Source organism: Nuphar pumila, chromosome 3 (assembly GCF_984573655.1).
Source record: "Nuphar pumila chromosome 3, dmNupPumi1.hap1.1, whole genome shotgun sequence".
NCBI classification, from domain to species: Eukaryota; Viridiplantae; Streptophyta; class Magnoliopsida; order Nymphaeales; family Nymphaeaceae; genus Nuphar; species Nuphar pumila.
Window position 1 is genome coordinate 135,630,212 of NC_143251.1, and position 13,397 is coordinate 135,643,608.

The 13,397-nt window shown below is 35.7% G+C and overlaps 1 protein-coding gene across 1 annotated transcript; it reads right to left on the reverse strand.

Annotated features, from left to right (window-relative positions):
- Window positions 1–8,650: 8,650 nt before the first annotated feature.
- On the reverse strand, window positions 8,651–12,474 carry LOC149843962 (CASP-like protein 4B1). Its single transcript, XM_090001002.1, has 4 exons — window positions 12,284–12,474; window positions 9,954–10,080; window positions 8,839–8,976; window positions 8,651–8,734 (listed from the first exon to the last, which is right to left on the reverse strand). The coding sequence occupies exons 1-4, from the start codon at window positions 12,472–12,474 to the stop codon at window positions 8,651–8,653; spliced, it is 540 nt and encodes a 179-aa protein (XP_089857128.1).
- Between the last annotated feature and the right edge of the window lie 923 nt (window positions 12,475–13,397).

Below are 13,397 nucleotides of genomic sequence, written 5' to 3' on the forward strand. Positions count from 1 at the left end.
CTAATTGGATGCTTGATTAGTTGAAATGCGCATTCTGAAAATTTTTAACGTATTTTTTTACAGATGATGTTTCATCTGTACATGACCCACCTACACCAGTTGATCACACAAGTCAGGAGCCAACACAGAATGCAGGGTCTTCTCAGTCTGGCACCAGAAGACTCATTCGAATATTGTATATCGATAATCGACCCTAAGTATTTCGTTTTTAATTATTGCATATCTTATAAATATTTTATATTGATATTTACTGTGTACCAATTCATATACAGCACAAAGTTTGAGCCACAAGAAGTAGTACGCGAGATTAAGAATTCACTTCTTCAACATCTACCAAAACCAGTCGCTCAATGGAAAGAGTATCCAAAAGAGGTGATAGACAGATTGTGGTCCTCATTCACGGTATACAGTTGTTTGTCATAGTTAATGTGTTTCATATTTAAATTTTTTTTATAATCATGTCTACTAACTTTTTGAAAATATATATAGGCTTCGAATCGCTTCGCGACTACGGTGGAGGAACATGATGCAAGGAAGGTGTGGCAGAGGGTGGTTGCCAATCGATTTGCAGACATGCTGCACAATATGAAGACTGCAGCAAAAAAAGCATCTGGCGGAATAGATGATCCACTACAGTGGAAGGGCCATGACACTATTACTATCAGGAGAGATTATTGGGAGGGAATGTGCGACAAGTGGGCGGGGGATGCATTTCGAAATTGCTTTGCGACGACTGCACAAAATCGAGCAAAAATGACCGAAGCCCATCTACACACAGGTGAATTTAAGACTTTTGGGAGCCATCTGAAGAAAATGGTAACTCATCAATATATAATATCAATTTTATAAGTATTGTTGCAAACTTGTTAACTAAATCTTTTATCATTTAACTTCGTAAAAAGCAGAAAAAGGAGACATTGTACCATATAAGGATGTGTTTGTTGAAACACATAAACGGAAGACCAGGGGAGACTTCGTGTCAGAGAAGGTGACAACGACAACGGTATGTATTTATTCTATTAATAATCATTATAATATACAAGTTATCATAATGTTATTATTAATTATTAATACATACTGTAAACATTATTTTGTAGGAGGCATATGAGCAAGAGATGATAGAGCGATATGGTGATGATGCTACTCAGCATCCATCATTTGATCTTGCAGCATGGGTGACTACAACAGATGAACCCAAAAAGGGTCGTGTGTTCGGGTTTGGGAGTAATATGAACACTTCACCTGTTATTGCTTCTTCCAATTATGGCTCACAGACTTCTTTCGTCGACATAAGCTTCAAGCAGCATCCTATTCTTTCCGGTGATGATGTATGTCAGATCGTTAAGGACACAATGCGTGACTACTTCCATGAAACCATTGTCGACGTTCTCCGAGTTGAGTTCAACCGTTTTTTGCTGAACAGGGGAACTTCGATTGTAGGTCTCTTTCAGGTATGAAAGTTTCATGCAATATATTGCATGTTGTTAGATTTCATGTAACTTTGATTGCCTTAACATATTCAGTTTTTTTGACTACCTTAGAACACATATGAGTATGCTATAATCACATATTCAGTTTTTTGACTGCCGTAGAACACATACGAGCATACTAGAATCACATATACAACTTTTTGCCTGCCTTAGAGCACATATGAGCATGGTAGAATCATATGTAGAGTTTTTCTAACTGCCTTAGAACACATATGAGCATGCTATAATCACATATTCATTTTTTTGACTGCCTTAGAACACATATGAGCATGATCGAATCACATATATAGCTTTTTGCCTGCCTTAGAGCACATATGAGCATAGTAGAATCACATATAGAGTTTTTTGCCTGCCTTAAAGCACATATGAGTATGCTATAATCACATATAAAGTTTTTTGCCTGCCTTAGAGCACATATGAGCATGATAAAATCACATATAAAGTTTTTTTACTGCCTTATAACACATATGAGCATGTTATAATCACATATTCAGTTTTTTGACTGCCTTAGAACATATATGAGCATGCTATAATCACATATTCAGTTTTTTGGCTGCCTTAAAACACATATGAGCATGCTAGAATCACATATAGAGTTTTTTTACTGCCTTAGAACACATATCATTCATGATAGAATCACATATAAAGTTTTTTGCTTTGCCTGCCTTAGAGCACATTTGAGCATGATAGAATCACATATAAAGTTTTTTTGACTGCCTTAGAACACATATAAGCATGATATAATCACATATTCAGTTTTTTGACTGCCTTAAAACACATATGAGCATGCTAGAATCACATATAGAGTTTTTTTACTGCCTTAGAACACATATCATTCATGATAGAATCACATATAAAGTTTTTTGCTTTGCATGCCTTAGAGCACATATGAGCATGATAGAATCACATATAAAGTTTTTTTGACTGCCTTAGAACACATATGAGCATGCTATAATCACTTATTCAGTTTTTTTACTGCCTTAGAGTATATATGAGCATGATCGAATCACATATATAGCTTTTTGCCTGCCTTAGAGCACATATGAGCATGGTAGAATTACATATAAAGTTTTTTTGGCTGCCTTAGAACACATATGAGCATGATATAATCACATATAGAGTTTTTTTACTGCCTTAGAACACATATCATTCATGATAGAATCACATATAGAGTTTTTTGCCTGCCTTAGAGTAAATATGAGCATGATAGAATCACATATAGAGTTTTTTTACTGCCTTAGAACACATATGAGCACATGATAGAATCACATATAGTGTATAATTTATTTCAATATATTTTGTTTATCAATAGTAACTGTTCTTTTCTTGTGTATGTTGTTGGCGATAATCAGCGTAGCAGAGCTGAAGGGACAGATCAAGGCAATGAACAAGAAGACACACAAAATCTTGGTGATGATTAGATTAATGTGTTGAATTTGTTCTATTTTTTTTTGTTTCGAAAATATAATTGTTGAATTGTAAATAATTAAACTTGTGAATTTTAAAGTGGAAGGATTAATTTTTTTAGTTTCCTTTTATATGTAATTTTATGTGTACTTTGTTTTTTATTTACAGGAAATATAAATTGTAGCGTTCTTGATATTTAATTTTCAAATATTTTTTTTATTGATTTTTCTTATTTGCGACGAATTAGCGACGGATATATCCATCGCTATACATATAATTTAGCGACGGTTTAGCGACGACTATAAATCCGTCGCCAAGCCGAGGTCGCCGTTTAGTACCGAAGGATTTGCGACGGAATCCGTCATTCGTTATTCTGTCGCAATTAGCGGCGAAACTGGCGACAGATTTATGCCGTCACTAGTTAGCATCAAAAAATTTGTGACGTAAGATATCCGTCACTAATCCGTCGCTAATCCAGTTAGTGATGGAATGAGGTCATCGCTAATCCACTGCTTTGTTGTAGTGTCACCAGGTCGTAACAAAAGATCTGGAGGCAGGAGTCACCTTATGATCAATAGGGTATATCCAACAAATTTCATGTGTTGGATATTGATGAGATGTAGATCAATATCCAAAATACACAAGTCAATAAAGAGGTGGATGGTGTGCAAGTAGAAGAGGAGGTTGCAGATCAACAGTTGTAAGCACAACCTAACCAAGGTGACATGCCTTTGGACAAAAGTAAGAATGTGGAGATTATTGGTGACATAGGAGGCACATGGGACTTGAGCAATGCCATGGAGTTACAGGTTCCAAGCAATGATAGATTGGTCAGTGTTGTGGTTAATTTTGGCAGTAATTCAAGTTTTAAGAAGCTACCTCAGATTTTGGCATCAAAGGTGGAACTCTTGAAGGTAAGTTTACTTTTCAAGTTGGAGCTCCCTCTAATATAAAGAATGTCCAACAAGAAAATCTTGATTTCATGTCTAGCCATGAAATATTTTTTAATAGCAGGTCTATAAATCTGGATATGGTGGACCATCCCAATCATTCTATTTAAGAGCAACTATGTTCTCCTAGTTGACATGTGTCATGGAATACAAGCTAATGTCATCACCATCATTGCGTCAATTTTCAAATTCGAAGGAGAACAACGTGGGATAATCATTCGATCGATCATTCAAACAAGTTGAAACACTTATGCTAACTATGAGAGGGTGACAAGGTTGTTGCTTAGCATACCCAAACTATTAGACCACTTCGCTACCCATTTGGCGTTCAACTTTATGTTGTGCAACCAAATGTCCTTCCTCACGAGGTTCATGGCTTGGACAACCACATCCTTTTCTATATTAGAGTTTTCGTAGGAGCACCACGCTACCTACAACATAAAGTTTTATTTGTGGTTAAAGTCTTATATTGCATTAATTATAAAAATATAACCACTTCTTTTATTTATACTTACATGTGCTCTGTTTAACACACATAAATTTGCAGTGCATTGAGCCCTTCTCAACTCAGAACCTATCCCTCTTCCATCATTCCCCTCCTCCTCCTCATCTTCCTCAAAGTCTAGGTTGCCTTCAGTGTGTGACCTACTTCACATAGCAACACTTGGAATTTGAGAGACTCGATCACGTCCAAAGGGCCTTCCAATAGATATATGCTATCATATCTAAATCTGTAATGATTAATACATAGATTAATTCATAAATTAATACATAAAGATAACAAAATCATGTTCTCATATCAAACAAATCAAATCAATATTCGTACCTCCAACAACACCAACATGCCAGCCAAGTTTTTTCTTCCACATTTCACATGACTCAAACTTACATACAGGTGTGCAAGTGAAGTCGCTCTCCATGCATATTTATCGATGTGATCTAGGTCTTGCACCAGTTGCACATATAATGCATGGATAGACTTTGCACTAGTGTCGATGAATACATTGGTACTTAAGAAATAGAGCAAGAACCCTCAATTGTTTGTCTACCCTATAACCAACTTTTCCTTCATCATAAGGTAACTTCTTATTCATTCTCTTTATCTTGTTGTTGTCATATTTGTTCTTCAACTATGATAACTTTAACCATTTACCTTTGAATACATCTTTGGCTGCTTCCAATAAAACATGACATTGGTGATTGAAATTTCTAAAATGAGGTCCATTCACTAGCTTTCCATGGCACTTCAATTCAACGATGTGTGCCAAGTCTTCCAAGGTGATGGCCAACTCAAAACTGGAGTACTTGAATGTGTTGGTTGTCAGATTCCAGAATTGCACTATAGAATCTATGATACTATGACCAATTTGTCATGATATGAGCTCCAAAAATTTTTGAAAATGCATTTGATCCATCTAGTCCTTCACTTCCTCTGATAGTGTTAAGAATCACTCATGTGCTGAAAATCAGTAGATGCAATGTATAAAGCTTATTGGATCCTCCGACTCTTGAGTCTATAAATCCTGCAAATATAATAAAATTTGCATAGAATCAGCCAAAAATTATAATTAATGTAATTATTGAATATAACACTCAAATTCAAATCACACACATATACGACAAATTAATCATTAAATTTTAATATTGTATACTTCACAATCACATTTCAAATTTATTCAAACTCAAATCCAAACTCATAATCTCAATTCAAACTCAAGTTTAAGCTTAAATTCTTAATTTTAAAGCTAAATATAAATTCAAATTTAAAGTCAAAATTTAATTTTAAGTAAAAATTTAAAATTCAAAACTAAAATTCAAATCCAAACTTATAATTTAAATTATAATCTAAGTAAAAAATTCAATTTGAAATTCAACTCCATTCAAAAAATTAAAATATAAATTCTAAATTAAAATACAAATTTAAATTCAAGTTTTATATAAAAATCTAAACTCATAATTAAAATGCTATTTAAATTGACACTATAATATTCATTTGAAATTCAAACTCAAATTAATCAATGAATTGCAATATTCAAACTAGTTAACTTACAAAGATGCTTCACACAAACATATATAACATTCTAAAGATTGAATTACAAGAATCAAACTAGTTATCTTACAAAGATTTATGTATACATATATGGCAATTTAATGGATGTATATCTATACTCATACTAGTTATCCTAAAAAACATACTTTACACTTGTGACAAATTAATCAATTAATTGTTTATTCAAAATAGTGATATTATATACATGTTTCGTACACACATATAATATTTTAAAGATTAAATTGCAAGAACAATTTAATGAATGATTGAGTGTAACATTGAAATTTATTGCAAACATCTTACAAACATATTGGACACAATAACTAGTGAAGAAAGTACATGTCCACAAGCATTAAACTTTGTTTGCCACTACAACCTCTTCCTCGGAGTATGCATTTGCTCCTTCGATGGCTGATCTTCCACCTCCTCAGATTCTTGAGTATCCTCATGTGCACTCTTCACCCAAACCTTCTTCTTTTATTGAGGTACCTCTTTTATAAAAGAACCCTTACTCTCATTCTCCTTCGGCTGAGGACCATCGACATTATTCTTTATCTCAACATCTTCACCTTCTATCTTCTCTAAAATCTTCTCTATCGCAGTCATGACATCCTATCCTTAACTTTTCTGCCCTTTTCACTCTCATGGTGTCTACACTTTCCCTCTGCATCTCACCACTGCCATTGCAGGTGGTTACGTCTAGCCGGACATCATCCTCAGACTCAATCAATGGCTCATTCAACTTCTTCACTATTGAATGCACACATGAATCTTTCTTTCTAGATGCTTTCAGGATGGAAGACATAATTTTGGCCATAATCTTCTCAACCTTTCCTTTTGATGTCACTAAATGTGTTGGCTGCTTCTTATTTGAGCTTAGATTTCTGGGCTTCATTATACTCATGTTGCATTTATTATGCCATATGTTGAACACTCATATAAGTGGCCACAAATCAGGTTCTCTCTCTATCCATGTGTCAAGCTTCCTCCGTACTCTATAGTAGCAGACATTTGCAGACTTTCTGGAGGTGTATTTAATTAAAAGAGGTTCACAAAATTTTTTTTTAAGTTGTACTATATTTACAAAGATTGTAATGTACTTATAGAAGTCTCATCAGATTGCAAAAATTGGGGACATTCGCAATAGGTATTTGAGAATGTCACACACATTTGTGAATCTCCTTGAGGAGTATTTACTTAAGTGAGGTTCATAGGTCATATTCGTGAAGGTAGTATTGTATTTGTGAAGGTCATGCTATATTTATGAATATTCATAGAATCTCATTTTTATTGAAAGGTTGTGAACTTCGTATAACGTACCTATATATCATGCATGTGACAAAGGCAAAAGTGTCATAAAAAGTAAAAAATCATAGATTTTAGATATGCAAAGGATTTTGTCAATTTGGTAGGTTTTTCAAGAAGTGTGCCATTTTGCAAGTACAATATGATCATTTTTCATATTTTTTATTCAATATGGTCTTTTAGGATCAAAACTAGACTATGATCTAAGTCCAACCACATATCAATACGAAAATAATGATGATAGAAGTCGGATCTCTACTCAAATAAACTTCATGTATCCAAGACATCTGAAATTAGGTTAAGAATATTTCTAGAGAATTAACACAAACTCAAATTTAGGCACCATGGGTATAGCTAGTTTTTCACGCTTTAAAGGATAATAATTGCTCATCTTGCAGTCTATGCAAGCAGCAGAGTATTTGCCACAGCTACCAAATGCTTTTTCAAAACCTTGGAAGCTTGCTTCAGACACGTGAGACCTCAAATTTGTTTTATGCTTCCATAACTTTATGATGAGCTTGCCTTCATAAAATGAAAAACATAAAATTAAAAACTTGCTTTTTTTAATATAAAATTGAACATTTTTTATAGTGGAAATGCACTTTTAATCTTAAAACACTATATATTGGGAATGTTCGGTTGGATCACATGAGATTCACTTTCTCATTTGAATGTGAAAGCCGAACATAAAAAGTAAGCTGTGGGAAAGTGAATCTCATTTGCCTTTTGCAAATGAGAGTAACTTTCTAATTTGCTTGAGATTCTGAATCACATGACCCTACATGATTCTGAATCACGTTTTGAAAGGAGCAGCGGGTACCCTAAATATTTTTTCTAAGTAATGTTTTTATCATATAACCTAAAAATCTGATGGGTGTCTTTGGCTAAAAAGGTGAAAGTGACATTTAAGTAGAAGCAACAATTTTATTTACTTCTCACTCTAGCGACTATATATAGTATTTTACACCTTTATTTTTCTTTTGAAGAGTATTTACAGCTTTACAAACAAAAAATGATGTAATCCTGCAGGCAGATCGTTAATTTCTAAAATAGATTTGATGCCAAAACGAAGCTACAAAACCAGAATAGTAAGAAATAACTGAGAAGAACTGGCAATTCCATCATCTAGAAAATTTAAAAAATAACAGAAAATATGTATAGGAAATTGTCCCATAACATTATAACCCTTAATCTCCAGTGGCAGATTTACTTATATATAACATATTACAATTTTGATGGACTTCAACTTCTTTTCCGATAAGTTTCCTGATTGACAAACTTCTAAATTTTAAATATGGATCAAATAAACAAAATCTAATATCCAAATACAGTCTAAATACCAAAATGGATCTGGTGGACCCGAATTCTGTCCTGCTTCAGATTTGCATAAAAAAGTCGTTCAAAGTCACTACACAACCTAGAAAGTTGGAAGTGATTGAACACAGTTTCTACCTTACATGGAGAAGGATAAACACCAGATGCAGAGAGCTGATTCTGGTTACAACAGCAGAATCCCTGCTAACACAAAATGACTGTGCAAAATAAGAGATCATCACTTGCATGTCTTGAGAAGCTTGAACCAAGAGAGGATAGAGGAGATTGCCAGAGCTATAAAGGCCAAGAAAGCCATGCTTACGGAAGCTGCAACCTGGTGCACAAACGCCCTGAGCTCCTTCTTAGCTTCAGGACCGAAATCAGAAGTGTTCAGCGCATGCAACCGTTTCGTAAGAGGAAGAGCAGCCGATGATGCAGAGATGAGGAGGTATGCTAAAATCTGTAATGGTCATGAATTTGAAGATGGCAAAGTTAGCACTTAGAAAGTGCACGATTTTATGTGTACCGGAATGGCAGTTGGAACTCACAAGGTGACTTCTGCAAGTAGGGATGCACAACGAGCCGTGCTAGCTTGGGCTCGACCCTTATGTAAAAAAGTATATACAAAACCAAAGGGTTCAGGCTGAATTGGTATACGTAAACAAGCCAAGCTTGAACAGGCAGTCCAGCTCGAATAAGCTAGGTAAACCCGATTAATCTGGGCTCACATAGTTATAAAAAAAATAGATTTATATTGGTATGTATTATGTATTTTGTTCGTAATGTTAATGGTCTTATCCTAATGGACAAGTCATTGATCATCTTGGAAAATAACATGGATTCAAATCTCAATGTTTTCCTCTTTCAAAAAAGCATGTTACACAATTTTCAAAAAGTTTAAAAATAATTATAAAATAAAGGTTTTCAGCTCGAGTCAAACCTAGTCAGATCGAGATCTAGCCGAGCCGATCCCGAGCCATGGTTGTTCAAACTCAAGCTCGAGCCGAGCTTGAACAAACATTTTTTCTTCATAAGCAGAGCTGACCAGGCCAAACTGGGATCAAGCCCAGCTCGTGTGCATCCCTATATGCAAGAGATCTGATCTAGTGATCCGACAGAGTAACTTACAAGGTACTTGGTCCGATCAATGAAAGCCACCCATCTCACTCCGGATGCACAACATCCAGACAATTGGCTGATGGAGGATTGCACACTACTTTTAGTGTGCTGCTGCACCTGATCACCATCCATCTTTGGGGGCCCAAGCAATGATGGAGGGTGATCAGGTGAAGCAGCACACTAAAAGTGTGCAATTAGATTGCACCTGGTCCTCTGTCCATTTGGTCGGGTACTTGGCCAAGTAGTAGATCTGCTCTTCTGCAAAAGGGTGAAAGTGGGCTAGTATATAGGATCATTTTCTGTTGATTTCTTGCTCACCTGACTGCTGAAAAGACCGATGCACAAGCCAACTGGTTGTGAAATTGGATCACTCGTGGTGGAGAATTGAAGAACTACCCGGCACAGTGAGTAGAAACAAACGATTGTGGCTATGGCAATCAGGTACCTTCTCATCAGAAAAAAGAAAGCATATTAAGTTTGTTTACTGAATTATGAGGAGATAGAATGGTTATATTGGTGGCCGAGAAAAGGTCTGAACTTTTAGAGTCCGTTTGTTTCAGGCAAGTTTCATGGGAAGTTCCGTTCTAGCACTCCCTTCCCACCATGGGAGGTTTGCTTCCCTTTCTTTCTTACCATAAATGAAAGAAACATCAAATGATCATGGTGGAAAAGTAGTGCCATGCAGGCGCTAAGTGAGCCCAACTTTTTTTCATCACCTACAGTTTTCATGTGCGAATCTTTTATACCTCCTCTGAAAAGGCTGAGCTGATAGGATTTTTTAAAAATACGTGCCCTTCCACACGAAATGCATTTCCCTTCCACGAGAATTAAAGAAAACAAGCCAAAGTGAAAGATCTCACATATCTCTCATGAGAAAGAACGTTAATGGAAAAGTCACACACACAGTCGGACTTTTTAAAAAGCAGTGCCCTTTCTTGTGAAAAGGTGCTTTCCTTCCATAGGAAGGAAACCAATGGGGCCTAAGTGCCATCTTTTGCACAAGTGCATGAATATGCTTTTGATTAACAAAATGAAGATGTGGGGACTATAGTGACAAATATGGCAAGATTTTATGAAAATCTCACGATAATATCACGAGAAATTGCCTGAAAGTTTAAAACAGAAATCTCTCGTGAGATTTTCAAAATATCTTGAGTTTTTTGGAAAAACATAAATACTGCAATTTAAACACGATATTTACGTTTTTAACTGCTATTTATCATGAAAAAACCATGTTTTTATTTTTAAATAAATTTTATTAGTATTTTATTTTTTTATTGCCGAGTTTTTGCCAAAAAAAATACAAGATTTATGAAAAAATTCAAATTCTTACGAGTTTTTTAAAAACAATATTTTATGTGGCAACGGAGAGTTATGAGGCCTCTTTGGAACTCATCCGTCGGATCATAAACTCATTTTCTACAAGGAATGTCCACTTAGAGACCAATGTTTTGCTTGATTAATATTCCAAAAAGAGTCTCGTGTCTTCTTGACAATACATTTTAGTGAAACTGTGAAATAGAGACACGAAGTTGATTTCTCCATGTAAAATAACATCTTTGACCTTTCGTTTGAAAAGTTGTATTTTGTCTACTTTACTATGCAATAAGAGCTGTTTAGTAATTTTATTATACATGAAGTCCCTATTTGACCATTTGAGTGAAATGTTGGATCCAAATGTGGCTTTAGGAAAACCTGGGACTGATTGTAGGATCAAGTTTTAGAAGAAGGAAAAACTTTCCTTCAAAATGATGGGACCCCATGCATTTCTCCACGTCTCTAACAAACATGAAGAAACTTTAACCTGAAGTTTTTAGCTCCCGAAAACTTTTTTTTTTCATATAAGTTAACGTTTTATCCTATACTTCCAAATGGGAAGAAATTAGTCTTAATTCATTTTTTTTTTACACATCAAACTTGTTCTGGTCAAATTTCAACTACTCAGGGCTAATAACAAATCTTTCATTGCACCTGATGGTGATTTTTTTTATGCATCCATCATATCATTTCAAAATTTGATGAGAGAGAGAGAGAGAGAGAGAGAGAGAGAGAGAGAGAGAGAGAGAGAGAGATTACTCAGAGGGCTAAGCTGCTCATGTCCCTGCCCATTTGAACCTTGCCTAGGTTTGTTTTTTGGGACAAAACCGGCCCGTTCTTATAATTCAATTTTGATGCTGAAACGCTATTTCAGAACTGTCATTGAAGTTCTTGGGAGCCGATCACTCATTTTTTAGAAGCTTTTCTTGAGAAACCTTGAAACGTTTTTTTGCACATTAATTAACCAAACAGCCCCCCCACCCCCACACCGGACCTCTCCTTCCGTCTGAACAACGGTGGTTTCTTCTAATCCAGCGGATCCTGGTTGAGCTTGGCTTTGTTGTTTGTTGTTAGCTGTCTCTAGTTTCTTTTTCTTTAGCTTTTGTTTTTCTATATTTTAGTTTTGTTTTCTATTTTGTTCGGTTCATGGGTTCAACATTTTGTTGATCTTGATGAGTGATAATGTTGATCTTCTCTCTCTCTCTCTCTCTCTCTCTCTGTTAATATATAAAGCTACTGCTGCATACCATCACGAATCAATCTTTGGATTCACTAGAATGAACAACTATGTTTCGAAATTTTATCAAACATCTAGATATAGAATCACATACCTGTACTCCTCTATATCTTTGAAATTAAGATGACCGTGCTTGTTGGCACCCATGGTTACTACAGACAGGAAGGAGAAAACCAGAGCCAAGGCAGTCAGAACTCCGTTCAAAGTCTCGATTGAGTCCACCTTGTTTGGCATAGCAGTTCGGCCGGCGGCAGCAGGCCGCACCTCCGGGTTGTGTGCTGACATCCTTTGTGGGAAGGAAGGATCAGTCACTGATGTGGGTGAGCTTACTGGATGCTGGGTACTAGCCATAAAAGGTTGTATGAAAGAAGTGAGAGAAAGTTTGCTAAGAAAGGATCACAGGAGGTGGGGGGATGGCTTTACATATTAATTCGGGAATTGTTGGTCTTTCTTGTAAGTAACCATTTCGATTTGGAAAATTTATTAGGCTATCCTCTAGCTTGACTTGAAAAGAAACAAAGGAAAAATATCAACTTCTTTGCTGTTAAAGCAAAACTACTGTTCCAGAGGCCTGCCAATATGCGGTCTGAGATGGGGTTTTTCTATTGGCTAAGTTTGAAAAAAAACTAGGGCTCATAAGGGCTCCAAGGATTTGGTAGGAGCGACTTATGAATGTCACAAATTCAAAACCTACAAACGGTGTCAGTGTGTATGATCGATGATAGACTGGTTTTAACTTTGGATTAGCCCAAAAAAGAGTTCGTGTAAGGTGTTAGTTTTTCTAAGCTATTCCTCTATCCTTGTAACACGTATGAAGGATCCAGATCCGTTGGATCTTAAGGGACACGCCATTAGGAAGGTCCCAGAGAGGCGTCCAAAGCATGAAGACTCCAAGGACTCTCTCCAAAAAGAGTTGGTTGATTCTAAGAAGGTTTCAAGTCTTGAGGACTATGGAGTTTCTAAATGTGTGGGTCTTTGATATGTAGAAAAGAGAGGAAACTCCTCTCCTGTTCTTGTAAACTAAAGTGTCATTATAAAGAAACCCCCTCTCCCACGTTGATTGATAAGAGAGAGTGAGAGATAATCGTGAACGTTTAGTGATTTGAATCTTGATTCACGAAAACATTGATACCTTCACAACACAGACCATGACTCTTTTAAAGTATCAAGAGTTTATCATGACATTATCCAAAATTGGAAATGTCTTT